The 27,203-nt window shown below is 41.0% G+C and overlaps 1 protein-coding gene and 1 long non-coding RNA gene across 2 annotated transcripts in view; one reads left to right on the forward strand and one right to left on the reverse strand.

Annotated features, from left to right (window-relative positions):
- LOC124150652 overlaps positions 1-23,940 on the reverse strand; it is a 45,633-nt gene extending 21,693 nt beyond the window's left edge. Inside the window, exons 1-13 of the mRNA XM_046522622.2 lie at positions 23,784-23,940; positions 22,870-23,034; positions 22,442-22,650; positions 21,852-22,041; positions 19,431-19,559; positions 18,792-18,913; positions 18,527-18,694; positions 16,593-16,743; positions 14,298-14,440; positions 13,722-13,896; positions 13,001-13,223; positions 12,316-12,443; positions 1,104-1,233 (exon numbers count right to left, since the gene is read on the reverse strand). Of these exons, the coding sequence (XP_046378578.2) occupies positions 1,104-1,233; positions 12,316-12,443; positions 13,001-13,223; positions 13,722-13,896; positions 14,298-14,440; positions 16,593-16,743; positions 18,527-18,694; positions 18,792-18,913; positions 19,431-19,559; positions 21,852-22,041; positions 22,442-22,650; positions 22,870-23,008 (1,907 nt within the window). The 5' untranslated portion in view covers positions 23,009-23,034; positions 23,784-23,940. The remainder of the gene's footprint in view (positions 1-1,103; positions 1,234-12,315; positions 12,444-13,000; positions 13,224-13,721; positions 13,897-14,297; positions 14,441-16,592; positions 16,744-18,526; positions 18,695-18,791; positions 18,914-19,430; positions 19,560-21,851; positions 22,042-22,441; positions 22,651-22,869; positions 23,035-23,783) is intronic.
- LOC124150662 lies at positions 1,386-3,570 on the forward strand. The gene is made up of 3 exons (XR_006863263.2): positions 1,386-1,484; positions 2,005-2,074; positions 2,246-3,570. It is a non-coding gene; the product is annotated as an uncharacterized LOC124150662 (long non-coding RNA).
- Positions 23,941-27,203: the final 3,263 nt, after the last annotated feature.

Here is a 27,203-nt window from a genome sequence, read left to right on the forward strand (position 1 = left end):
GACATCTCGAAAAATCGCCTCCGGATACCTTCAGCAATACGAAATTTTCTTGGTTAGTTTCAAATATATTTTTAGGTGTTTCACACTTACTTGAACAAAATTCACCCCCCAATTTGTGACATTTTTTGGGAAAACTCCGGAATGAGGTATCCGGTGGGGTATCTAGTGCTGGATCCTTGGACACCCAGATTGAGGTACCCGGTGCCGGATACCCGGATTCCAGGAGGCATGCTTTCCGGTGAGGTGTCCAATGCCGGATACCACGGATCTAGTATCTGGCAAGGTATCTGCCACCGGATACGTTTTCGTAAGTGTCCGGAGGTATCGCGAAAAGATGAGCGTATCTTGCCGGGACAGTGTCACTTATGGATTTACTAGATGTAACATATACTCTGGTGAATCGGAACTAATCTTTAATGTTGATATTCCCCCTGTTTGTTTAGTCGTGTAGGTATAAGGTTTCGAAGGTATAATATAATTGGACGATTCCGACAATATCATAAGCCCGTGTTTATCAATCACTTGTGAATATACTCAAATAGTGAATATACTCAAATAGTGGATATACTCCCATTGCTTTACATTATGTTTGTAACAGTCATGTTTTACATTGATCTTCTTAATATTCTCCTACTAGCTTTAAATACAAAATCGTTAAGTGACACAACCTGACACCATCGACATGTTTTTATATGACAAACGTATAACTTAGTGACATGAAATTTTAACACACTCGAGAGGCGACTAAAGGGATCGGTTGGTCAGGCTCGCTCACTTGGTTGATGCATGTCATCGTATCCCAACTGCGAGGATTGATGCTCATGATATCAATCACTGGATTGCCTAGTCCAGATTCGATTATTTACAAACCACCGTCATATAGCTGAAATATTGCTGAGCGTGGCGTTGAGCAACAAACAAACAAACATTCATTAAATATATCTGAATGCACACATGTGGCACATGCTACCACAGATGAAACTAGTCGCTAATGTAGACATAGCATGTCAAATTTCAATACCATCTGAAGTCAGTATCGTGTGTGCACATCCTGAGCAACCCCCTCTCCTGCCCATGGAAGGGATGAGAGTACTAAATCTTACCTTGGGGAATTGTGGCCCACTCGGCCTGTAGTCCTACCGTTGTGAGCCGTGCTGTGTGTGCACAGGCCCCTGAAGCAGGATAGTGATACAACTGAAACACTGGACCCATATATAGCAACCACCATCGCCGCTAGGCGGCGCGCTCAACCTCTCTCTCGATTCCGGGTACATTCTGACCTCACTGACAGCGGTGTCGTTTACGCTTTCATGTGGAAAATTCCAACAGCCTTGAACTTGGCTAGTAGCAAAGTTCATACGTCATATGCATAAATTACGCGTATATCGCCATTTTTTCCCCAGTTGTTTACTTCGAAAGAATTTACACTGCTTTGAATTACGAATCTAGACAGAAAAACAAATTGACAGCCATATACGCTACAGGTAACGTATTTTTCTTGTTCCTTAGACATTATCTGACTTATTTTCAAACCATTTTCATTAATATTTTGGCGTAAATGTATTGTAAATGTTTGGTAAGCGAGTGGTCTATAGTTTCACCAAGGGAGGTAATCTTGCACACTTACTTGCCGTACAATCGCGCGGTCGTTGTTACATGTCATTTATAGAAGGGGATTTCCAGGAACACTTGCCCTGTTTGCCATAATTTTTAATGATATTATCCTCTAATTTCATTATTTTATAGTTTTAAGTACAAAGTTGAGTTGGATTTTGTTAGGAATTATTATTAATTAAAAAGTACAGAAGGTACTTGGTCAGAAATGATATAATGTGGAAAACAGGGAACACTCTTCTGATAAATTATTTATAAAAATAATTAAATATTTTACATTATTGTGAGATACTCAGAAGGTACAACTTAAATAATGTGATTTCCTTTTTGAAAACCATTGATTTAGTTACGTTAATACTTTGTCTAATTCATTATATTTTGTTATTTCAGGTGGAAAACAGACTTCAGACAAAATACAGCAAGTTCGTGTTAGTGGTATCATGGTGATATTTTTTACTGTGTAAGAATTTTTTTAGTGTTTAAAAACTTTTTAGTGTTAAAGAACTTTAGTTGCTTGATGTCAACATTTATATGAGATGTCATGATTACATATTGGATATGAGGATGAATACCACTCAGAATAATGACATTTAATTTTTATTTTAATTTTTGTTACTATGGACTCTGGCAGAGTGAGGAGCAAGTAGATGAAGGGCTGACAAGATTGTCAGAAAGAGAACAGCTAAAGGCCATAGAATCGCAGCTCAAATTCAGGAAACAAGTACTAAAACAGAAATACAAAGATGCCAAGATCTTCTCCTTTTCAAAGAAGAATGAAGCTGGGAAGTACATTAAACATTCTCTTGCAGACTTGCGGTCAAATCTCCTGGTTTTGATAAAGGCAACCATGACCATGGTTACAACAGAGCAGCATCAGGAAGGCATTCCTCTCTTTGTTGGAAAGCATATTAGCACACTTTCCATGATGGTGTATACCAAGGGTATGATATTTCTGTAGTTCCAAGCTTTCCCAAATGGTACAATGTCAAGTATGAACATTATTCAGCAGTTTATGCATACAACTTGTGTGAAGACTTTGAGAAGGAGGATGTCAAAAAAGTCGTGAAACCTCACCATCAAAGTCAGGATGGGGGAGATTGATTGTGCTTTGAACAATTGGACATTGGCTGTACATATGTACATAGATATTTAGTTTTTATTACAGCTGATATATTTTGCGGTAGAGGTAATTCCAAATTATCATCTTCAGTTAAATTTTGAATGGTCTATCAATTTTGTTTTCAGTTTATTTCTTGATCAGTTTTGTTTTCAGTTGAGGTTTCTCTTCATTGTTTTAGCTTACCCTCTAAAAACATTTTATTCTGTTTGTTTGATACTAACTTAAATTAGGCATGAATATCAGCCAATTCACGGAAGTATACAAAAATCTCCGCACTCGGTGGCCTCGAACGCTCTGATTGGTATCCCCATGTGCGTTTGTTACGGTTGGAGCGCGGACCACACAGCACTCGACGCCATTGAGCGCGGAGATTATTTGTTTACTTCCGTGACCCACAGCCGCGACTGAAACAGGATTTCGATATAATCACTCGATATAGGTGATAAATTGCCAAAACTGAAGGTTTGTGGCATGCAGGTCGTATTTGGAGGGAGGTGGGGAGGTATCGTGAACATGACATGCATATATTTCCATTTGATTTAAACGATACAGCCGATTTCAACTTCGGCCAAGATGGCGAGTGACGTACCTTGTCTATTTAAATATATACTGAACAACAAAAGTTCCTGTGACCTTGAATAAGATTTAATGCATAGTTGTTTTTTACCAAATCTGAAACAATTTCGGTTTGCAACAGATAAAAGACTCCTGTAAGTGTTCAAATGCTGTAATTGCCATACTGATTTCAGAAAACGCGTGTTTTATAAAAAAAAAAGCATGAACATGCCAAAATGTCAATTTACAAATCAATTGCGTGTGTGTCCACCTCTGGTTGAGATGCAAGCAACACATCTTCGTCTCATGGAATGGACCAGGCGTCCCACAAAGTCCTGTGGGATATCTGTCCATATCTGCTGGAGCATGTTTTGAAGTCCCTGGAGTGTCTGTGGAACACGTGGTTGACGTCGAAGGCGCCGATCCAACTCATCCCACATGTGCTCGATTGGTGAGAGATCAGGGGAGCGAGCCGGCCAGGGGATGACATTCACGTTGTTTTTTTTAAAGAGAATCCTGTACAAGTCGAGCCATACGAGGCCGGGCGTTGTCATGTTGAAAGGTAATGCCTTGGCCACGACGACGCAAAAGCGGTAGAACAACAGGGCCGATGATCTCGTCGCGGTAGTGCTGTCCATTGAAATTTCCCTCTACCACTATCAAACGGGTCCTCTGTCTTGCTGTAATCCAACCCCATACCATAACGCTGCCGCCCCCGAACCGATCTTCTTCCTTGACACAATGATTGACGTAACGTTCACCTCGACGTCGGTACACATGAATCCGTCCATCGCTGTGGCTGAGGTGAAAACGAGACTCGTCAGTGAATAGAACTTATCCCCACTGCATGGCCGTCCAGCGTAGACGCTGTCTGCACCACTGTAGACGTGCTTGACGGTGGTTTCCAGTCAAAATGGGACGTCTGGTAGGTCTTCTGGCTACAGTCCCTGCACATATGAGGCCAGGGATGCTTCTTGCAGTCACTGTTGCTGGCTGGAATCGACTTCGTACGTGTGTTGTTCGAATCCAGGTGTCTTGTCGATTATTGGTTATGCGTGGCCTGCCACTCCGAGGATGGTCTCTGACTGCATTCGTCTGTTGCCAACATTGCCATAATCACCAAATGGTGTTTCTGTGGACGTTAAATTGTCTTGCAACATCACTTTGACTCGATCCTGCTTCAAGCATACCAATGGCTCGCAGACGCTCATTTTCGGACAGGCGTGGCATTTCGTAATGTTGAATAATTGCGTAATTTTGTTGTTTTTCTGCGTGGTTGTTGTCACGATGCTAAACAATGCATATGGAATCCCGTTAACGCACATGTTTTTATACCCATTCTTGGATAGTGAAATGCATTGGGCGTGCATAAAAATGTCAACTTTTGTATGGAATGCACGCTTTCTGTAGCAGTTGGGTTTTTGTGACTTGATTCCATACATGTATTACAATATTGAAGACCAAACTTTACCTGTTTGAAAAATATGAAATACTAAAATATTGGTGTCACAGGAACTTTTGTTGTTGAGTATATATGGGTCCAGTTTTTCAGTTGTATCACTTTCCTTCTTCAGGGGCCTGTGTGTGTGTGTGTGCTGTTGCGTTATGCCAGTGCCAGGTACGACAGTCTGCGGCTTAGGCGACACTTTTATTTCTTGGTTTAAGGATGCGCCGCTCTTTCAAAGTCCAAATGTTAAAATTACCCTTTTTTTATTACCGCCGATCTTTTCGTCAAAAAGTTCAAACCAAAAAAGATTTCATTTCCTCGTCGAGCGTAAAGCAAAGGGAAGTCACTCTGATATTTCTTGCTGGGATCCTTCTCTAATACCATCAGAGCTTGTCAACGCAAAGCGCAGTGGTGACCAGTTTAACTTTTTCAACACTGTTGGCCGGTCAAGAAGCCATGACTCACACCGCAGGGTAGACCGACCAACTCACATCAAAATAGTTTATAATTTTATTAACCTACTTGTCATATCATTCATTTATTAAATCTATCACATTTCACAATGTCTGAAATACGTATTCCATTTGATTTTATTATTTTTTATCTATAGATTAAAAATTTATTTACTGGACACTATTTCCCGAAATGTTAGTGAAAATAAATTCTCGGAAACACTTCGACAACGGGTCCTCATCAAACATGTCAAACAGCAAAATAAAGACGTTTCAAGCAAATCTTACAAAGTAATAAAATCAACGAAAAAATATCTAAAAGTTACCAAACTGACATCTAAGTTATTTTTTCCATCTTTTCGTGCGATCGCGTGTTATCGTAAGTAAAATGACATCTCGGCTTTCATTGCCTCGATTTCTCGGCTCGTACTCGATGTCTTTAATGCCAAAATATATGCATAAGAAATCTTTGTCACAGCTTGTAACCTAGCACTATGCATCAATAAATTTCCATATTTTTAATATAGATCGCGATTTATGCTTAAAACGTTCAGAATAACTTGATTTAAGCCAAATCTTTCGCCAAAGTCTGAAAATTACCGTTGCTGTAATTTGATTGGCTTCCTTAGGTCACGTGCTTAAATTTGACCAATCACGAACCTTGTAGCAGATTATGTCGGTGAAACAATATAAGTTTTTTTAATGTATACTGACATGGCAGGCTTCGACGTATGTGTTATTCATACGAAGCTTTGAAAACGGAGTGAGCGGACAGTCACTATCATCGGGAAATGGCTGATGACAGATATTATTTGTAATCCTATTTAAAATAATGTTCCAACAACGTAAACAAATGAAAATAAAAAAGAAATAGGTAAGTTCATTTTATGAAATCTTATATTTGCCGAAAATCGTTACGTTTTCGCTTCATTGGTCCTTAATCTGGACGTTATGAATGTTTTAGCTTTCATTATTTTTATTTAAAACGAACTTTATTAAGTTGTTAATGAATTATTTAAATAATGCCATATTTCAAGGAGGATGTGGAAGGATTTCATAGCCACAGGACCGCGCTTCTGTCTGGGCAACATGATTGTTGTGTACTGGAGCATTGTCTTGCAGGAGACGGACACCCTTGGTCAGCATGCCACGCCTCTTAAGCTTGATAGCGTCCCTCAATTTCCGCAGCAGTGAAGCATAATAAGCTCCTGTAATTGTGGTACCCTTTGCCAAGAAATCCATCATCACTACTCCGTGCTGGTCCCAAAACACCGTGAGCATGACTTTGCCTGCAGAGGGTTGGACACGTGCCTTCTTTGGGGGTGGTGACTCCACATGCTTCCATTGCATCGACTGAACTTTAGTCTCAGGATCATAGTGACGGACCCGTGTTTCATCCTGTGTGATAAGTCTGTCAAAAACGTTTGCCTGTTTTTTTGGGCACATGTCCAAAAGATCCTTTGAGCAATTGACTCGTTCCTGCTTTTGGAAAGGTGTAAGCAGCCTGGGAATCCATCGTACAGACACCTTATGCATGTTCAAATTGTCATGGATGATTTTTTCCACAGACCCTACACTGATCTTGACATCTTGTGCTAACTGGCGAACAGTTATACGTCGGTCTGCCAAAATGGCGGTTTCCACTTTATGGATAGTGTCCTCATCAATGGCTGAATGGGGGCGACCAGAAATGGCAGCTGTTTCCACAGATGTCCGACCACACTTGAACTGGCGATGCCAGTGTTCAACAACGTCATATGATAGGGCATCTTCCCCATAAGTTGCTTAAATTTCATCGAAAGTTTCTTTTGGTGTGCGACCTTTCAAATATAAAAACCTAATCACTGCTCGGTATTCTACTGGCTCCATTGTCACACCCTACTAGATCATAACACCTGTAAAAGTATAGGACTAATAGTTCGGTGCTGCAAATTCAGACATAACCCAAAGATACATGTATCATTACACATGTGAGATTTCAACCAAATATGATAACCCTAAGTGGTTTAGGGGAAACCTTTAATGAACACCCCTCGTACAAGATGTTTTGCAAGCTGATAATTTCCTTGATAAATGTTGACTTCATCTATCACAAAAGAATCTCTGGGAACTTGGTGTCACAGCAGTAATCTTCTGGTAGGCTGGTGTTGAAAGAGTTAAACGTTGCCCATGCTGGAAAAATAGCAGCGTCTTTCATGCATTTCCACCCATGATATGAATACTGTTGTTATTTTGCCATTTGTGCACAAGCTGAGTGAAAAATTGAGTTATTTTACTTTTGTTACTCCAGGATATTTTTGTTCATACCTACCTACCTTTTTAGGACAAAATACAAGTAAAAGAAATGTGAGAGGCTTTTTTTTCTTCTTTTTTTTTAAATTGGCCGGTCTCAACTTTGAAATGAGTGTGAAATCCGTAAACCAAGAAATAACAAGTATTTGTACACCATACTACCAAATATGAAGACAATCAAGCGATTAGTTCTTGAGATATTGTGGCAACACCGTTTTCCAACTCCAAAAACAGATTTGCCTGCTGTGACCTTGAAAATGGGGTCAAGGTCACCAAATCTGACTGGTGTATGCGGTGTCTGTATATACACTATAGTTCCAAATATGAAGACAATCCAGCGATTAGTTCTTGAGATATCGCGGCAACACCGTTTTCTAACTCCAAAAGCAGATTTGCCTGCTGTGACCTTGACAATGGGGTCAAGGTCACCAAAACCGACTGGTGTCTGCGGTGTCTGTATATACACCATAGTTCCAAATATGAAGACAATCCAGTGTTTAGTTCTTGAGATATCGCGGCAACACCGTTTTCCAACTCCAAAAGCAGATTTGCCTGCTGTGACCTTTAAAATGGGATCAAGGTCACCAAAACCGACTGGTGTCTGCGGAGTCTGTATATACACCATAGTTCCAAATATGAAGACATTCCAGAGATTAGTTCTTGAGATATTGCGGCAACACCGTTTTCCAACTCCAAAAGCAGATATGCCTGCTGTGACCTTGAAAATGGGGTCAAGGTCACCAAAACCGACTGGTGTCTGCGGAGTCTGTATATACACCATAGTTCCAAATATGAAGACAATCCAGTGTTTAGTTTTTGAGATATCGCGGCAACAAACAGGTGGGACGTACGTACGGACGGACGGACGGACGGACGGACGGTCGTGAATACTATATCCCCCGCTTCGCGCTTTCGCGCGGCGGGGGATAAGAAAAGTGTTGCCTTAGGTTGACATTGTCACGTCCATCCAGCCAACTCATCGAGAGGAACCGGAATGTATCATTCTTTGAAAACTTAATAATTAGCCTCGTTCAGAATAGGACCCAGGCATCCCATTCCTGTTGACAGGCAATTGAATTGGATCTGGACGTCATGAGTGATTGTGAGGATTGTTGTTTACGTTTCCAGTCATTGGGTTGTCCTGTCCATAATAACAAAACCACAAGATATATATCTGGGGCGTTTTGCACAAAGCAATGTAATCGGTATTCCTGTTAAAACACTCGTGAAAAAAAAATGGCGGACCAAACCTCGTTTTTAACACGCTACTCAAATACCCTAGCAGGAAATACGCCTGAGAGCCGATTGAATTTTACGACCAAGAAAATGTATTGTCACGCCAATGTAAGCCAAAGTTAAATTTCCTTCTGATTGACCAAATATGGTGCCTTGGCATGGATATGTACTTGTAGTCAACAGTTTAAGATGTCAACAAGGGCAGCAGCTCAATACAATTTCTGTCAGCATTGCACCTTAAATAGTTCCAGCATGAATACTGAGGTCAAAAGTATGGAATGAATGTACATATATACTGAACAGCACTGAAAACGCACCACCATAAAAATGGATGTATTTTTATTCGAAAATATATAAGTGAATGAGTAATAAACGACGTTCTGGACGAAGCATGAAGAAGAACAGCTCATCAAGACACATTTCTAATTTTTTTGTGAGCGACATCGCCAAAACGCAACAAATTGCGTGCACTTCATGGAAAACGTATTTTCTTTCACGGGAAGCATGCAGAATAGGGCTATAAAAGACAGACTTTTAAAAGCCACATCACTTGTTGCTGCAGACGTAAAGGGTACTGACACAAAAATGCCAAGATTCACAGCAGAGGGAACATGAACGTGCCTTGGGCATGCTTCAAGTTGGTACGTCAAGTAGAGTCGTTGCACAACGGTTTCAATGCCATCATTCAACAGTCCTTAGGCTACTGAGCAGATACCAGCAGACAAGCACCACCAGAGATCGACCACGTCCGGGTCAACGTCGTGTAACTACACCTCGTCAGGATCGCCATATTGTTCGTCGGCATCTTCGTGATCGTACACTTCCGGCTACCAGGACTGCAGCAACCGTACAAGGCCGACGGGGTTTGATCAGCGCTGACACCGTACGTCGACGTCTCCGCTCAGCAGGGCTACGTGCTCGACGTCCCTATGTTTGACCCATACTCACTGATCGACATCGAAATGAACGTCTGCGTTGGGCCAAAAGGCATCGTCATTGGAGATTGCGGCAGTGGCATGGTGTGCTGTTCTCTGATGAGTCCCGTTTCCATTTACGGAATGCTGACGATCGACTGCGAGTGTGGCGTTGACGTGGAGAACGTTACCACAATGACTGTGTTGTACAGACAGATCGATGGTGGGGAGGGAGTGTCATGGTGTGGGACGGCATCAGTCATAACCATCGAACAGAGCACCATGTTTGTCGTGGAAGAGTTAATGCCCTTTACTACAGGAATAACATATTGGCAAATCACGTCATCCCATTCTTTCATCAGCACCAGGATATGCACACCTTCCAGCAAGATAATGAAAGAGTGCACACAGCACATGTTTCAACACAGTACCTAGCGAACAATAATGTGCCTCTACTTCCATGGCCAGCCCTGTCACCCGATCTATCGCCAATTGAACATCTATGGGATTACCTGGGTCAACGCCTCTCACGTCGTCCGCAAGTACAGAACCTGAGAGAACTTGAAGATACACTACGTCAAGAGTGGAATGACCCAGAACACTATTCGCAGACTTATTCGATCAATGAGAAGACGTTGTATGGCCTGTGTTGCTGCCAGTGGTGGACATACCAGATAATGATTTTTCATTTAAACCCTATGTGTCTTCCTTACATTGATGACGTAAATTTTATTACTGTGTGGTATTCCTGTTTCCTTTGTCGTCTTCCTTAATTATCCGTCTATGTCTGTTCTACTTAAAATCGGTCATTGCTCAAGTTGTTTTTGTAATATTTCAAGATTTATTGCTTGTGCGTTTTCAATGCTGTTCAGTATATTTTGTAAAATATTGTTGCACTATAGGCGACGTACGACTGTTAAATTTACTTTACACCAAAGTTCCAAGACTCCTTCTCAGGAGAATCGCTTTTCCAAAACCAAACAATTTCCAATTGTTCGACAAAAACACTAAAATCCTCACAAAATATGTTAAACAAATTTGATGTCATCATAGTGAGACACATACATGCCAAGGTTAAGCTTCGACAGTGAACAAATGTGAGGAATAGGTGTTAAAGGGCCCAAAACGCATTTGGAGAAAATTCAAGAGCACCCGTTTCATTTTGAGCAAATATTGCTGAGCAGTAGCCACAAAAAAGACTTTTTCTATAAGGCTAATACTGTAACAGCAATAATGAAAAATCGGATTCGAGCCTTTTGAGCAAATGAAGGCCTAGGGCATCATTGGTAAGATGAAAACAGTTTAAGATTCATTGGTCTACTGGTATATTCACAGAGCAGAGACTCGATTTTGAGAAGAATTAGAGGCATGGTCAATGTGCAAAGGTCAGATCAACGTCAATCTTTAATAAATCGCGAAAAAGAGAACATATATCTTAAGACACACTACTTACTAAATATTTTCGGACTTTCATTACATTTGGAACAAACATGACAAAATAATGGACTTTAATCGGTGTTTCAATATGTTTGTTTGTTTGCTGTTTAACGCCACACTCGGCAATATTCCAGCTATATGACGGCGGTCTTTAAATAATCGAGTCTGGACAAGACAATCTAGTGATTGACATCATGAGCATCGATCCACGCAATTGGGACCGATGACATGCATCAACCAAGTCAGCGAGCCTGACCACCCGATCCCGTTAGTCGCCTTTTACGCAAGCATGGGTTGCTGAAGACCTATTCTACCCCGGATCTTCACGGGTCTGTCAATCGTGGTTTCCATACAACGTTTAACAAATCAGATTCAAATTTGAACAAATGGTGGGAGCAAGCATGTCCTTTGGTTTCTGATGGGCCGATATGTACAGAATATAGGGCGCATCGTCACAGTATTATATTGAGGAACATGGTTTGTATGTCAATGTAGGCTGCCAGCATGGGACGTTGTATATAATATCAATCACTGGGTTTCCTGGCCAAGACCCGATTGTACAGCTGAAATGTTACTGCCAGTGGTGTAAACCAACAAAAAATGGTGTCACCAATCGAGAGAACAAAAGTCAGTGTGGACAACTGACAGTAACTGAAACACTGTATTTCTCGACCTTTGAGGCCATCAAATTGCATGCGGCTATTAAGGAAGGCAGATCATCCTAATTGTGTCACGAAGGCTGTACACAGACAGTGGATGCATAATACAAATCCAACTTCTATTCTTGTGGCGCATGGTTGAAAAATGCGATTTGCACTTGGTTTTTTTCAAAGTAGTATGTGAAATTGTGTATTCTATTGTGAATTTGACGTAATGTTTTAGATGGGGTGATAATACCTTGTTTTGATTCTTCACGTGTGAACATGTGAAGCCCATTTTTGGTCTCTCCTGTCCTGACAGAATATATTGCTAGAAACGACACAGAATTCATTCACTCACAGATTAGATGTTCTTTGTGCTGTCCTGATGGAAAATCCACACGAATGAGAACACAAACAGTTTTGAGGAAAGTATTTTTAATTTTTACTCCAGATTGAAAACAATCATCGAAGAACATTATGTGATGTTTACGATAACTAAAGCGTTTTATAAGCATATTTTATGTTATAATAGATAGATATGCAATAATAAGAGAGAGAGATAGAGAGATAGATGATCTATCTAAAATGCGGAAGCAAGATTATCCTTATTTGCTACTTTTGATGATGTCCGCCGCCTTTTCTCCAATCATGATGCTCGGGGCGTTTGTGTTCCCTGACACGAGGGCCGGCATGATGGAGGCGTCCGCGACTCGCAGTCCAGCAATGCCCTTCACTCTGCAAAATATTAAATTGAAACCGACATTCAGATTAAACTGACGACTTCGAGTCAGCTTTCAGCAACTACTTTGTTTTTCGTCCTCCAACATACACTTTTCTCCAATAATGAGACAGTCAGTTAGTGCATGTTCGACCAACGTCGGACAACATTGGGGACATCACATACAACATAAACCTACAGGTTAACGTTTGAAAGACGGATAATAAACTAACTTCTGGTTGTCCCGTCACAGCTCGGTTTATATACGTATCAGGATGCTCTGATACGTTTGTTATTTTCTAAATACATTTACAAACTAATAGACTTTAAATACCAACATAACACGAAGGCAAGTTTACCCGCGCCTATCAGTCAAGCACGGAACGACCACAAAAGCATTAAAAGAATTAGCTGAATGTCCATGAAAGTTGCTGATCTCTGATGTGATCAGAGCTACAAAAATTCAAGGTGATATTCATGTAGTTGACCTGTAGACAAACAAATCCTGGAGATCATTTTAGATTGGTGAAAACACAACGAAATAGAATAGTTGAAGTTTTCCAAAGTCACCCACCTCAGTTGAGGATCCACCACTGTAGTTGGGTCGCTTGGTTTCCCCATCTTGCAAGTGGTGGTCGGATGGTAGACTGTTGTAGCCAGGGCCCGGACATAACACTCCCAGTATTCATCAGTGTCATACTTCATAGTGTTGCATGTCGGGAAGGGTGTGTCTTCAAGCTGGGCTCCTATTTCCTTGAATGCCTTTGTCTGATGAAGTTTCTGGACGATGCGAACACCTGTTGAACAAAAATGTCTTTTAAATTCATTTGATCTATTTGATATTCCAAGGTATATTTTTGAGCAAAGCGTTATTAATTCAGCTTGACTATCTGTAGTTCAAAAATAGTTCGTAGAAAAGTGCTAATTTCATTAACAAAAATATGAGCGTGAATTCTAATTCTACAACGCTGCACCTGATGTTAACTTTGTTCTGGTTGTGACATCTGTCATCTACTTATGGATGGACAAATATACATGATCCCTTATAGATGATGTTGCCTCAACAGAACTAGATCCATAGCAAAGGATGCTGCGTTGCCTGCAGTATGTTCTTGTTAAAAGAAGATACTCCCCCTGGTAAAAGTTGTTACTTTACCCGAAGTATGTTCCCATTAAAAGTATTTGGTTTACTCGAATTATGACCCTGTTAAAAGTGATTGGTTTACCCGCAATACGTCTTTGTTAAAAGTAGTTGCTTTGCCCTTGAAGGCCCTGATAACTGGAATTGTTTTCACCTCTAACTAAAGTCTTGGCGTCATCGGGATGTGACAGGTAGTTGGGCTCGATGATAGGATGCTCGAATGGGTTGGTGCTTCTCAGGCGGATTGTCCCCATGCTCTTTGGACGGAGTAAAGTTGGGAAGATTGTGAAACCATCTTCAGCCGACGTCCAGTTGAAATGAGCAACGATCTAAACAAGAAGTTGATGATCGTTATTTAAGGGAAGGGACGTTTCAAGACAAGCGAGATTATGTCGTGGCAGTGTGCGTGTGTAGTCCGTCCATCCGTCGGTCTCCCCTGAAACCACAAGCCTTATTCATTAAAGACCACAGCTACGGTGCTTTATAGTCCCACAGAATTATGTAAAGCTGGTCACATATTAAAAATGTCATATTTGCCCATTGCTCAGCCATTAATACATGTGTCATTATAGAATTGGATCACATTTATTCACTCAATCGGGGCAAGGTAACACTCAATCAACATAGGGCCCTAATGACTGTGCCCTGTTTGGTCGGCTGTTTTGCCAAAGAAAGGGGGCATGGATACGGGGCACCTGTTGTGATTCCTGTGGAAATAAAGCACTCTTACCTTTTGGTCAAAGTTAAACAGACGGGCCAGACTTTTGTCCATCGAAGCACAGACAAAGTGAAACTGAACGTCTGGACTTGGCTCGTCGGATTTCGTCTTCACAAACGCCATGGCTTCCATACCCCCGCTTGATGTGAAAAGACCTACATTTAAAGACAAAAACATTGATTTTCCAACTTTGCACATCACTGTCCCACACAGGAAAATATATTCCTAGATCCATGGGGCATTTATCAAAACGTGGTGACCATAAATATAGTTACATCTCTATCGTCAGAGGTTCATTACAGTTTGTCACAAATGAAAGAAAATATTGTATGGGGTGAGGTGACATCAATATACGGATATATTCAACAGTCAACTTTTCCTTTTTGTCAAGCAATATTCCAATAGCTCAAGCCTTTTTGTCAACGTTTTACAACTTTCATCATATTGTCGGAATCTCAGAGATTCCTTTGATTATGGAAAAGGGCTCCTCGCTTTTGCTTGTGGTGGATATATTGCCCACATCAGAGTTTCTTTCATTTGATTGGGATAAGAGATAAATATCATTCTGTTTGTACTGCCGGCCAACACTTCACATTTTCTTCAGCCGAGGGATCCTGGGTACTTTGGTCCTATTCGAAGGAATTAGAACAACATGCATCACAAATACATGCGTGAGAACACAACCTCGGGTGTCGACGGGTATTTAGTGTATGGCTTGAAGTCTAAGGCTTATCTTGATGCACCTACTACTTGCAGGATTGTTTCCCGAAATATGGAATATATCCCTTCAACCATGATGTTCTCAAAACGACAACTGTAGACCAAGGTGTTTTCAGAACCTGAGAAAACCGTCACGTTCAACAATGCAGAAATTTAAGAAATGTCGAAATTGTCTTCTGAAGCTCCTTTTCCACCCACGTAACAAGTAGGATCGTTCACTAAAATTCCTGCCTGTTCTTTGGTGATGTTGACAGCAGTACATTCAAGAAACCACAACTGAAAAGAAGTGTACTTTGTGGAATTGTTGGTTGAAAAGAATCACAGAAGATGCTGTTTTGCAAGATATATAGAACCATCAGGTGTTCCATTCTCGCTCTTCACAGAAAAAAGCAAAGGTTTCCAAGAAGACATCGACAAGAACCGCCCCCTGCTTTTAATACACATGACTCAGCAGTCACAAAATGTTGACAACCACCTCTCAACCTCGTAAGTGAGCCGCGCCACAAGTTTTGTTCACAGCTATTCATACACTGACTCCGACTTAGACAACACGGTTTTGTTGCCAGCAGTTACGCTTTCAACCAAAGGAACCGGAGAACTGAGTTTCTGTCGTTGTTGTGACCTGGGCTTATTGTACTCAATCCTCATGCAAGCATGCGAACTCATCTCAAGTATTTCTTACCAACCCGCGTTGTGCGTACAGGCGTTTTGGTGCTCATGCCATGATGAGAAGAAAGACAAAATTGAGTAAAACTGACTTTATTGTAACAATGTAATATTGTAGTACTATTGTGTTATGAATGATGTTCTGGTGCTGAACCTTTTTGGTTCTGAATTCTTATTACTTGGATATAACTGCACAATATGACCCCCATATATTGGTTGGAATCTTGAAGAGGCGACTAACGAGATGGGTGGGCAGACTCGGTGACTTAGTTACTGCATGTCATTGTATTCCAATTGGGTAGACCGATGTTCATGATATCAATCAATGGATTGTCGATTATTTACAGACCGCCGTCATATCGATTGAATATTGCTGAGTGCGGAGTTAAACACCAACGTCCTTTAAATATGACGTATTGTGTAGTTTCGTGTTCGTTGGCCTGCCACACCACGAATGGTGCGAAACAGACGTCGTAAACACTAAGAAGATGTGTTTCTTTCGCGATAAAATCGTTTGATTAAATAAAATGTAAAATATTTTTGTTCAGGAGTGAGTGAGTTGGATTTTAACGCCGCTTTCAACAGCATTCCAGTTATATCGCGACGTTTCAGCTTACTGTGGGGGGAAAGCCTGAAGTGATGCAGGTCTCAGACGTTTACCACTTCCGTGAAACCCACGAGCACGGTTATAGTGCTGACAAACCTAGAAACATAATCGGAACGAACCAGGATTCGAACCCACAATCATAGGTTTCTGGCGTGCCCAGGGGATGCAACTCTGCACAGCAAATCGCTGCGCCTGAGACGACTGGGCCACCCGTGCCACCTCTTTGTTCAGTAAAATACACACTAAAGTTCGCCTAGTTGGTAATACATGAGGGATATATGCTTGAATAAATCCTTTAGGGAAATAGAACTTACCTGATTTCAATGCACGATATTGGATTGAAGCAAGGGTTGAGTCTAATTTGCTTTCCGTGAGGCCAATAGGCTTCTGAATTTTCGACACCATGACGAGGATCATGTGATCCTGTAAGCTTTCGCCAACTGGGAGGCTAGCTTGAACTGGAATCTGGATATTGTAATACAAGTGACAAAACCATTTCCATAATTATAAGAAACAAAGGGCAATAAGTAGAAGCCTCATGCCTCAAGTTACTGGTTCTCTGGCATTAGAAGTCAGAAAGAAAGACTTGTTGAACACAATGGATGCTGAAAGCTGATAGTATTTTTGTAGTTGAGTTTTCGATAAATCGGTAAGCCGCTTCTTAATTAGAACGGCGTAGGTTGCAGGGGATCTATTCTAACCCGGAATCCTCTGGCATTAGAAGTCAGAAAGTAAGACTTGTTGAACACAATGGATGCTGAAAGCTGATAGTATTTTTGTAGTTGAGTTTTCGATAAATCGGTAAGCCGCTTCTTACGAACGGCATAGGTTGCAGGGGATCTATTCTAACCCGGAATCCTCTGGCATTAGAAGTCAGAAAGTAAGACTTGTTTAACACAATGGATGCTGAAACCTGATAGTATTTGTGTAATTGAGTTTTCGATAAATCGGTAAGGCGCTTATTCAGAACAGCATAGGTTGTTTGGGATTTATTCTAACCCGGAATTCTCATGGGGACATTCTATAACACACTTGGGACTTTATTTATCTACAACTTGAATTGACAGTTGGTACGTTTAGAACAGAAGACGAAGGCATATCACTCAATAAGAAGTAATTAAAGAACCTACATGTATTTTGTTCACGCTCTAGGTACACAAATGAAGGAAATTAATCTCACACAGTAAATAAATGACTGTTATTTAATGTGACAACTCTTAAGCCGAGTCGCAAGAGTTGGCTAAAGAGCATTAAGTACCCGTCCAATCAATTGCACTCATGGGTAAGGGACAGAGGGTAGGGGTGGTATATGGCTTCCGAAACATTGAAGTGGTAAATGGTTCCAGGGTATTTGTTATTACAGAATGGAGATATAATATCCTAGATGGTCCTGGATGTGCTGATTGCAGCATTATTACTGAAGCACTCGTAAATCTACAATAGTATGCAATGTTCAAGTCTAACGCTTATCTTGTAAAAAAATACTATCAAGTATTTTAACGTCGTTATTCATTATACACCTTTTCTTGATCAATTCTCTTCTGGTAGGATACTCTCACCTTTTCAAGAACACCTGGTATCATCAATAATTGATAGTGATTCTTAAACACATGCTCAAGAAAAAGTAGGAATCGTACAATCGTCTCTTCTTTAGCAGAATATGCCTTATGAATATGGAAAGGGTCCTGTCGAGTTTATTTGAATAACGGTTAACCAAAATGATGAGGTTTGAGCTATATTTTTCGTGTGACCTAAACCGACCTTTGACCATACCCGGAAGTTACTCTAAAACTAATGTGATTAAGACACGACAAAAGAATGTCTTATTAATTCATAGAAAGGCGACCTTCGCCTCAATATTACATAATGCTGTGTCAGAAAATGGTCACAGGGATATATGTTGCATCTGTTCGAAACATGCAGCGTCGGGGTGTCAGTTTGGGCAAACCCTTTAGGATCTGTGTTTGTGTGGGCTTTATCTAAGACATGCTGACACGCCATGATGTAACCGAAATATTGATAAAATTGTTATTCCTAACACAATCATGTACCGTAATGAGAACCATACCACACGGATGCTGATAACATGCTCAGGACAGTGTTTGCTGTGGCATTCTACCTTGAAAATGTGATCAGATGTACTAATATTGGATGAAGACGTACATCTGTGATGAGAGAACAGCAAGTCTGATCTACAAATTTAAATTGTGACATAAATTGCATGAAGAGATCGATGCTCAGTTCTCACCTTCATCTCCTCCAAGTGTTTCTTTGGCCCGATCCCTGACAGCAACAGCAGCTGTGCCGATCCAATTGCACCAGCTGACACGATTACCTCCCTTGAAGCACGAACCTTGTACAGGCGGCCATCTTTGACATACTCGACACCAACTGCTGTCTTCTTGTTTATCATTACCTGGTGAAAACAATTGGCCAAACTCAGTACTGAACTAGTGTGTGATGTATGTACGAATGCGTATCCTAGAGGAATGTGGACGGGTGAAGTACATTACCTTCGTGGCGTGACTGTTGGCCAGGACGTGCAGGTTGGGTCTGTCTATCACAGGCCACAGGAACGCCTTGGAAGTGCTCATACGTTCCCCATTCCCAATTGAAGTCTGAGATCTACTAAATCCTGAAAAAGTTACAGCTGAACTTAGTATAGTATTACAACGCGCCTTGGCCGTTCCACTGGACTAAGAAAATATTTGAAGGAAAACCGTCATGAGCAGAATTCCATCAATAGGGTGCTCAAGATGTAATTCAAAGGTTGTTGTGGGCGATTGGGCCAGGCGATTCCTTCCGTACTACTTAAATACAAATTGTCGGATAAAAGTACCAAATAAGGTCACGGATTGGAATCCATTTCGTTGAACAGAGACACAAATAGAGACAAACCAAACTGACAGACTGACAAAGACACACAGGAACATGCAACTGTGACACAGACAAGCGGGCAAACAGATCGGCAGACGCAGAGCCACACAAACTAACAGGTGGAAAAAGACACATCCAGGGACTCTCCGGAACAGGCATATACACACAAACTGACAACCACGCACATCGCCACACAGCCGGACAGACAGAAATGAACGCACGGAGACACAGACAATCGAGCATGCACACGCACCTTCCCTCGCCCAGATACTTGCCTTCCTGATGTTCTCCGTTGTAGTCTATTTCCTTGAATCCGAGTTCAGTTCCCGCCCTGACGAAGTAGTCGGCCACGGGTATTGCGTTCACTTCCGTCACAGTCAGTGGACCTCCCCGGCCATGGTATTCTTGATGATGAATAAGAAGAAAACGTTATGTCTCGATTACAAAAAAACAAAACAATTCACACACTGTCAACTATCATGAAAAGAGGACTGGTTGGTTGGTTGGTTTGTTAACGCCGCACTCAGCAATATTCCAGCTATATGACGGCGGTCTGTAAATAATCGAATCTGGACAAGACAATCCAGTGATTAATATCATTAGCATCAATCCACGCAATTTGGACCATGACACGCATCAACCACGTCAGCGAGCCTGACCACCCGATCCCGTTAGTCGCCTCTTACGACAAGCATAGTTGCCTTTTACTTCACGCGCTCAAGTGAATTGTTGACGTCATCCGGTCGGCATTGTTCATGTCATGCGAATATAATTTTAAGTTTACACGATATACGGCTTTTCCACTGGAAGAGAGGTCGGTCACATGACCGCGAAATTGAAGTTCATAAGTGTATGAACGACACAATTTGACGTTCATACGTTTTTCACGAGACCGTGTTCTTGAAATGACGTAAACACTGCCGGACTACTTCCACATTCCTGGGGAAATCCCTGGGAATTCCCTAGCACGGAAACATACATAAGCGTTTTTTCTGATCATTTAGATCCTTTATTCTTGGTCTCCGCGTTTCAGTATACATTGAGAAATGTCAGAGAGCGTGACTGCATGATTGTTAACGAACATCCTCGCTACGGCCTATCCTTATGAATAAACGAAGACATGCACATCTAAACTATCGTAGTATCGACTCGATCCGTGTCCAGGCTGACACTGACCGTCTCCAGCAATCTATAAATTTACCTTAGTGTCTGTTTGACGCATCTTTATTCACCTTTCAATGATCGGCCAGTTGATCAACGATGACTAACATATGTAACCGCCACAGGTTCATTAACAACTTCGGAAATCTCTCCCGTCACGTTTATCGTGTCGGCCATTTTGACATCTTGTACTTGATGTAAATGTATTACGACACGCTGTCATTGTGACTGACTTACTGAGGTAGTTCTTCACAAAACTTTCTCATCTAATGAGGATATGATTTGAACATATGTGCTGCGTAAGATGTTTCTGAAGAGCAAGTTATTCGTCCATACGCTCATGTCACCTCTCTTTTTGAGGAACTATTTTACTCCGCGATATAGCTGGTTGTGGTATGGCTGTCAGTGTAAACATGAAGTCACACGCACTAAATAAAATTGTGTTTAGATCTTGGCCTACATCCTCTGAGGTAAGAAATTTTGATAATTTTTTTTATAAGAATTGACTTTCACTTCGTGTGAGTTCATTGGAGTATGAACCTTCATAGAGTGAGGGCCAAACATTTGATAATAAATAAAACGTCAACACCAGAGAATACTAATTCTCGATTATATGCCGAAACGGATTCCACTGGGCGTAAAAGGCAAAATAGTTCAATGAAAAAAAGGTTTTCACGAATGAGTAAGTATGTTCGACCCTACCGGTAGCACCCGCCACTCATTTAATTGGCATAAAAAAGTATGAACTTTATCGTCAGTGAATTCTTAATATATATCTAACTTAATTTGATTATTATTGACAACAGTTTCCTTTCTCGCAGCAATTTGTCATCGAAATTTATAATGTCATCCATTTTTTAATAACATCCATTTTTGATGAGGTCATTGCATTTCAGAATGACGTCATTTCTTTCTCACAGCGTTTCTTGTTGAAAGGGTGATGCAGAAACGACCTATAGCCTTTGTTTTTTTAAAATGGCGATTTAACATTATGAGTTTTTAACTGTTCGGATGTTTGTGAGTACACGGTGTTCTTCATATTAGAGACGTTGCATTTTGTCACTGATGCACATGCTTTTGAAGTGTGTATGTAGGCGATATCAGCTAATCGTCCATTCAGTTGTAGTAAATCTAGATTGCATAGCTATCTCTGTTGCTTCTGAAGAGAAAAAGTATTATGATTTCGATGTCTTACTTATTTACCTTTTTAAGATAGCTACGCGATAAAACACAAAGAACGATGACGAACGAGGCGTGGTTTATTTCGTGATATTTAGCATTGTTCTCATCTCGATATCTTACTTATTTAGCTGTATATTTGGAATATTGCTGAGTGCAGCGTTATGCAACATTCACACATCTACCTGAGTTGTGAAAGTCTTTAATCTCTGTTACATTGGGCCTCACCCCGATATATTGTGCCTCGCCTTTAGTTCTTTTCAAAGTGCGATTAAATTTACATTTAAAAGAGCATAATACTAGAACGAATTTCAGCTAATTATGAACTGTACGTGGTGGTAATATTGACATGTTACCTGAATTTTTTAGTCTGTCAATTTGTATGTCTTCCGATTTTTTGAAGTAAGGGAGGACATCTTTGTAACTCCACCCCTCACATCCATTGGCTGCCCAGCTGTCGTAGTCATGGCGATGACCTCTGACATACTGCATATAATTCAGGTTACTGCTTCCTCCCAAGACTCTACCACGTGGCCATGCTCCCCTCTGAAATTCATCTCAAAGATATCTCCCGGAACACCAATGAAAAATATATCAAATGTTATCACGGTTTTGTCACTGGTGCGTCAAGTATGGATATATCATCCACATGTCTGCCATAACACTATTTGAAAGGGGCCTTAAATGTTGTAACCTTGAACAAACATTTCCCGAACAAGATTCGTGTGACGCTCTTTGAAATTATGCTCAATCAGCAAACCAAGAAACTCGAAAATAGGGCATGTGCAGTCACGAATGATACAAACACCAATTAAATGTACGAATACAACTGTATGTGCATGTGAATATATTGATATATTATCTAATAAAAACTGCAACTTCGACCATCACAAAAATAGGGCAACAAAGAGGTGCGTGCCATCAGAGACCTATTTGTTAACCTTGCCTTATCTATGAGCCCTGCGTGTGCATGTTGCTGAGGTTCGGTCAAATAGGCCCAGTCAAATTTGTCCATCTGGTTCAGGGTTAGCATTATAGGAGTATCCAGCGTCTTCTGGTTCCGGTCATCACCGCCAGCCTCGATCAGCAGGACGGTCACGTCACGATTCTCGGACAGACGGGACGCAAGAACAGCCCCTGCGGACCCTGCCCCAACTGTGAAATAGAATACTGTGTTAACCATACACAACAGATCACACTTAATCATTTGCTGTGGACGTCCAAACAGTAATGCAACAATTGAACTACATCATGCAATATTAACATAATATAATCCTACAGCAATTGTTCTTATAATACACTAACGATCCAAATGATGTTGTTCAATATATAGCAGTCATTTGAAGATGAAATAAACGAATATATGAATGTTACCTATGATATAGTCATAAAACGTCCTCAGTTCTGGGGAAAGAATGTCTTTGTCGTCAACAGGATAGACGGAGACACCGATGAAGATGGCGAGGATTGCAACATTGGCGACAATCAGCAGTGACGTCGTTGAAGCCTCCATGGTCCTTTATTCAGATTTTGAATATTCTGTCAAAATACGCAGTCGGTGTGCAATATGTTCTCTCTTCACTATTGGTTACATTATTTCTGCTTTTCCTGCAAGCCAAGCTATTCATAATAAGCTGCATGCCTATATGAAAACGAAAAATACTATTTATCTCTGTTTTCAGCCTTTGAAAACTGAATAATCAGCCACTTTCGGAATAGAAAGGGTTAACCCTATATTGTGCAGGAAGAGGAAACTGAATAGAAACGGATGATATCGGACTGTGATCTGGCTAAATGCAGGTCAGTTTGCTCGATGGTGTGGGTCATTACTCAAGTGTTTAGTCACCCGTTTGTCTCAGCCAGACAAACCACTGGGACTTATGGAAATGGAAAATACATGCACTGTCAACATTACTTGTTTTTACGTTTTAACGTGAGGTCTATTTACGAAAGATAGTGTTTCCAATCAAAGCATGAACTGGATTCCTTCGCTGATCTTGTTTCGTGCTGATACAAGACTGACACGTTCCTGCCACAAGCCGATGGCATTCTGGCGTAGTGACTATGCCTCGCATCATCCTTTTCTTGTTTCTTTTCTTTTTCATACAACTGGGGAATGAATATGCTGATCTAATGAAAACACTTCGAAAACAATTCACGCTCATTTTGTCCTGTTCGTATAAATATGATACACCTCAGCCATTTCTAGCAATTCCTCTATATAACACATGTTGAAATAGTTATGAAATGCTTAGCGAAAATTGAAATAAGCCCTGTGTGTTTCTTACCGTATGCAACAAACAGCGAGCTCGATGTTACACACGTCAAGCCTTCACCGAAGTAGTCGAGTTGTGGAGATAAGCCAAGGTCATAATGAACAACAAGAATAGACAAGCGCCGGTGTTAACGTGAAGCACGAATGCACTTTACACTGTGACTCAACAAATGCACCTTTTTCCTTGACCCAGATTTGAAGACATATCATAGTGTAAATAAAAGCTATAAAACCAGTTCCTGATATAAAATGTTATCGCTATAGAATATCCAGTCTCAACTATCTGATTAAACATATTCCATTGGCCTTAAAGGAGAAATAGTGGTGGAAATGATACGAATGGATCACTGAAAATCAGTGATGACACCAGGTGTTCGCGAAAAGGGTAAACATGTACTACTCTACCGGAAGTGATAAAATCTCTACAAAGAGTCCATTGTTCGATTGCGACTATATCATAAGCATGTGTTTATTAATCATTGTCTAGATCTACTGGTGATGTTACCATGTGTAACAGATAAGCGAATGTGAACGGTGTCACACATGAACATATGCTCTGGTGAATCTTAATGTTGATATTCATAATGTTTGTAGTCTTGTAGTACTATCCTTCGAATTTATAATATAATCGTACGATTTCGACAATCTCATAAGCCTAAGTTTATAAATTACTATCAACTAGTGAATAAACTCAAATAGTGAATATACTCAAAAAGTGGATATACTAAAAAAGTGGATATACTAAAATAGTGAATATACTCAAATAGTGGATATACTCAAATAGTGGGTATACTCAAATATTGGATATACTCTCATTGCTTTTGAAAGGGTCATGTTTTACTTAGTTCTTCTTAATATTCTCCCACTAGCTTTAAATATAAATTTGTTATGAAACGACACCATCGACATGTTTTTTATGACACACGTATAACGAACCGACGTGGAATTTTAACACACTCAATTAAACGCCTGGCGTCCAATGGGGACTATGGAGCGGAATAACCCCAACACGTCATTGTCAGAGGGGACAGATTCGGGACAAGAAAGGCATAGAACATACAAGGACAGCAGCGATAACTTCAGACAAGTTGACGTATTACGAAAAGCATACATATGTATATGTGAAGGGCACTTTCCTGGCCACATGTTAATGCTACCTTTATCATGTGTCGGTCACTGTGGCACCCTATCTGAAGATTTAAAACAAGTTGGCAATTATGGCACCAATAGCGGAAAGGCAATGAAGCTGAGCTGGTTATATATTATCATATATACATCCAGTTTCAAGATCGCCTACGTGGTCTAGTGATAAAGCGTCAGGCCGGGGAGCGGAAGGTCAGGCGTTCGATTCCCGGCCGCGTCATACCAAAAGTTAAAAGATGGTACTTGTTGTTACCCTGTCTGGCGCTGGACATTAAGGGGCGAAAACAAGGACTGGTCGGCTCTGAGTCTGTATACTTTGTCTGAGTGGGGTATTCATGTTAAACTGCAGCATGGTATCTCCCAGTGTGCTAGCAGTATAAATTGGCATAAGTGCGGACTTGTACAAGCAGGCACACACACACACACACACACACACACACACACACACACACACACACACACACACACACAATATTGTGTGCAATAATAATAAATGCAATAATCTTCGACGCTTTCCTTCAGGCTTTCCTCCCACATTAAGTTGACACGCCGTGATATGAGTGGAACACATAAGCGCCGCGTCACATAAGCGCCGCGCTTTGAATTATCGGACCAACAGTCGGCCACTCGCACTACCGTGGTCCCGGCTGTGCAATCAAAATGGTTTCCTTGATCTATCAGATGAATGTATGTCAAGTCCGTACCATTTTGGAAGAGGGAAATCAGAGTGTTCGCCAAAGACATTCATGTTAACTGTACCACCCTATACTGAAGACGTGAAAATCAACAAACTCAAGTATGCATGCATGTCAGTGACAGCTTCGAACGAAGGGCAAGGTCACCACCGGAATAAGAAAAGACAACCGTGATCTACTCCCAGCGTTTTACGCTTGAGATAGGGAATGTTATTGTTCACAGTTGGGATGTTTTGGGCCACATAATCAGAAGTCAGGCACACGTCTAGGCAGTTTTCGAATGATTTATATCGGAAATGTTCATTTTTAGTGATCTAAGTCGTGCAGTCGTGAACAAGCAATTCCCGAAACAGTGCCACAAAATACGCTTCGAAGGAGCTCTGAAGGCACAACCTGATCATGCCAAGTAAATCTAGATATCTGTCCAGATAGTTTAAACTGACTTCATTTCAACACGTGCACCCTTTTACGTTTAATCAAATTGAAAATTGCGAAAGTGGTCGGGTGCGTCACGCTCATGGGGACCCTCGATCTATTGAACGGTAGTCGTACGTTGTAAATGGATATAACTCGATCATATAATGTCTGTAGAAGCTCTATGCATAACTCATCATAACTATCCGAAACATCTCTCGCTCTCATTAGCTCCAGTTCTGCCTTTGTTTTTTCAAAATGAATTTTGTATGAATGAACAAAGTAGTCCCGGTTTGACAGAGATCACGGTTATCCAATCAAAACACGTGTGACGTATGGATTTAGTATCTTACCACCTGTACCACCTGTATCCTCACCCTCAGGTACAATATAGTAATAATTAAATGAGTGGATTAAGATTGAACACAGTTTTAAGTGGCTAGCGCTCTCAACTCGTGCCACGTACGAGTCTCATCAGGCCATAACTGAATAACGGACATGAAGTTGTCACAGTTGAAGCTGGCGTTTATGTAGACATGTCAAAGTTCAAGGCCATCTGCAGTGAATATCGTGACTGTGTGCACGCCCGAGCTGCCCGACCTGCTGCACATGGAAGCAGTGATCGTGCGAATCAGACTGTGGAGAATGGTGGCCCACTCGGCCTACCGTTGTGAGTCGTGATGTGTGTGCTCTGGCGATATGTCAGAGCCAGGTACGTCAGGGTCTGCGGCTGTGGTGGACCTTGTTTCGTCCATCTATCACATGATGGTTAAATCTGGTGTTCGAGCGGAACCTGAATGTTGTTACTTTGAAAGGCATGTTAATGTGACGCACATATGACAGGAGTATATATACTTACTCCTTCATCGGGTGAATGTAACTCCTACCTACCTACCTACCTACCTACCTACCTACCTACCTACCTACCTACCTACCTACCCTTTCCATAACTGTAACACATTTCAAGTACTGTGTGGGTTAATAAAAAAGAGTCCGACGCTGGCGGCGGTTAAATTACCTGATCACTTAAACGTGGTTGTAATATTTATCTGAATGGTGAAGTCTTTCAATTTGTATGCCGTCCGACTTTTGCAAATGTCTTTATAGCCCTTCACACTCACCGGCTGCCAAGCTATCGAAGTCATGGCGATGCACACACACACACACACACACACACACAC

Source organism: Haliotis rufescens, unplaced genomic scaffold (assembly GCF_023055435.1).
Source record: "Haliotis rufescens isolate VD_foot unplaced genomic scaffold, xgHalRufe1.0.p SCAF_5, whole genome shotgun sequence".
Taxonomy (NCBI): domain Eukaryota; kingdom Metazoa; phylum Mollusca; class Gastropoda; order Lepetellida; family Haliotidae; genus Haliotis; species Haliotis rufescens.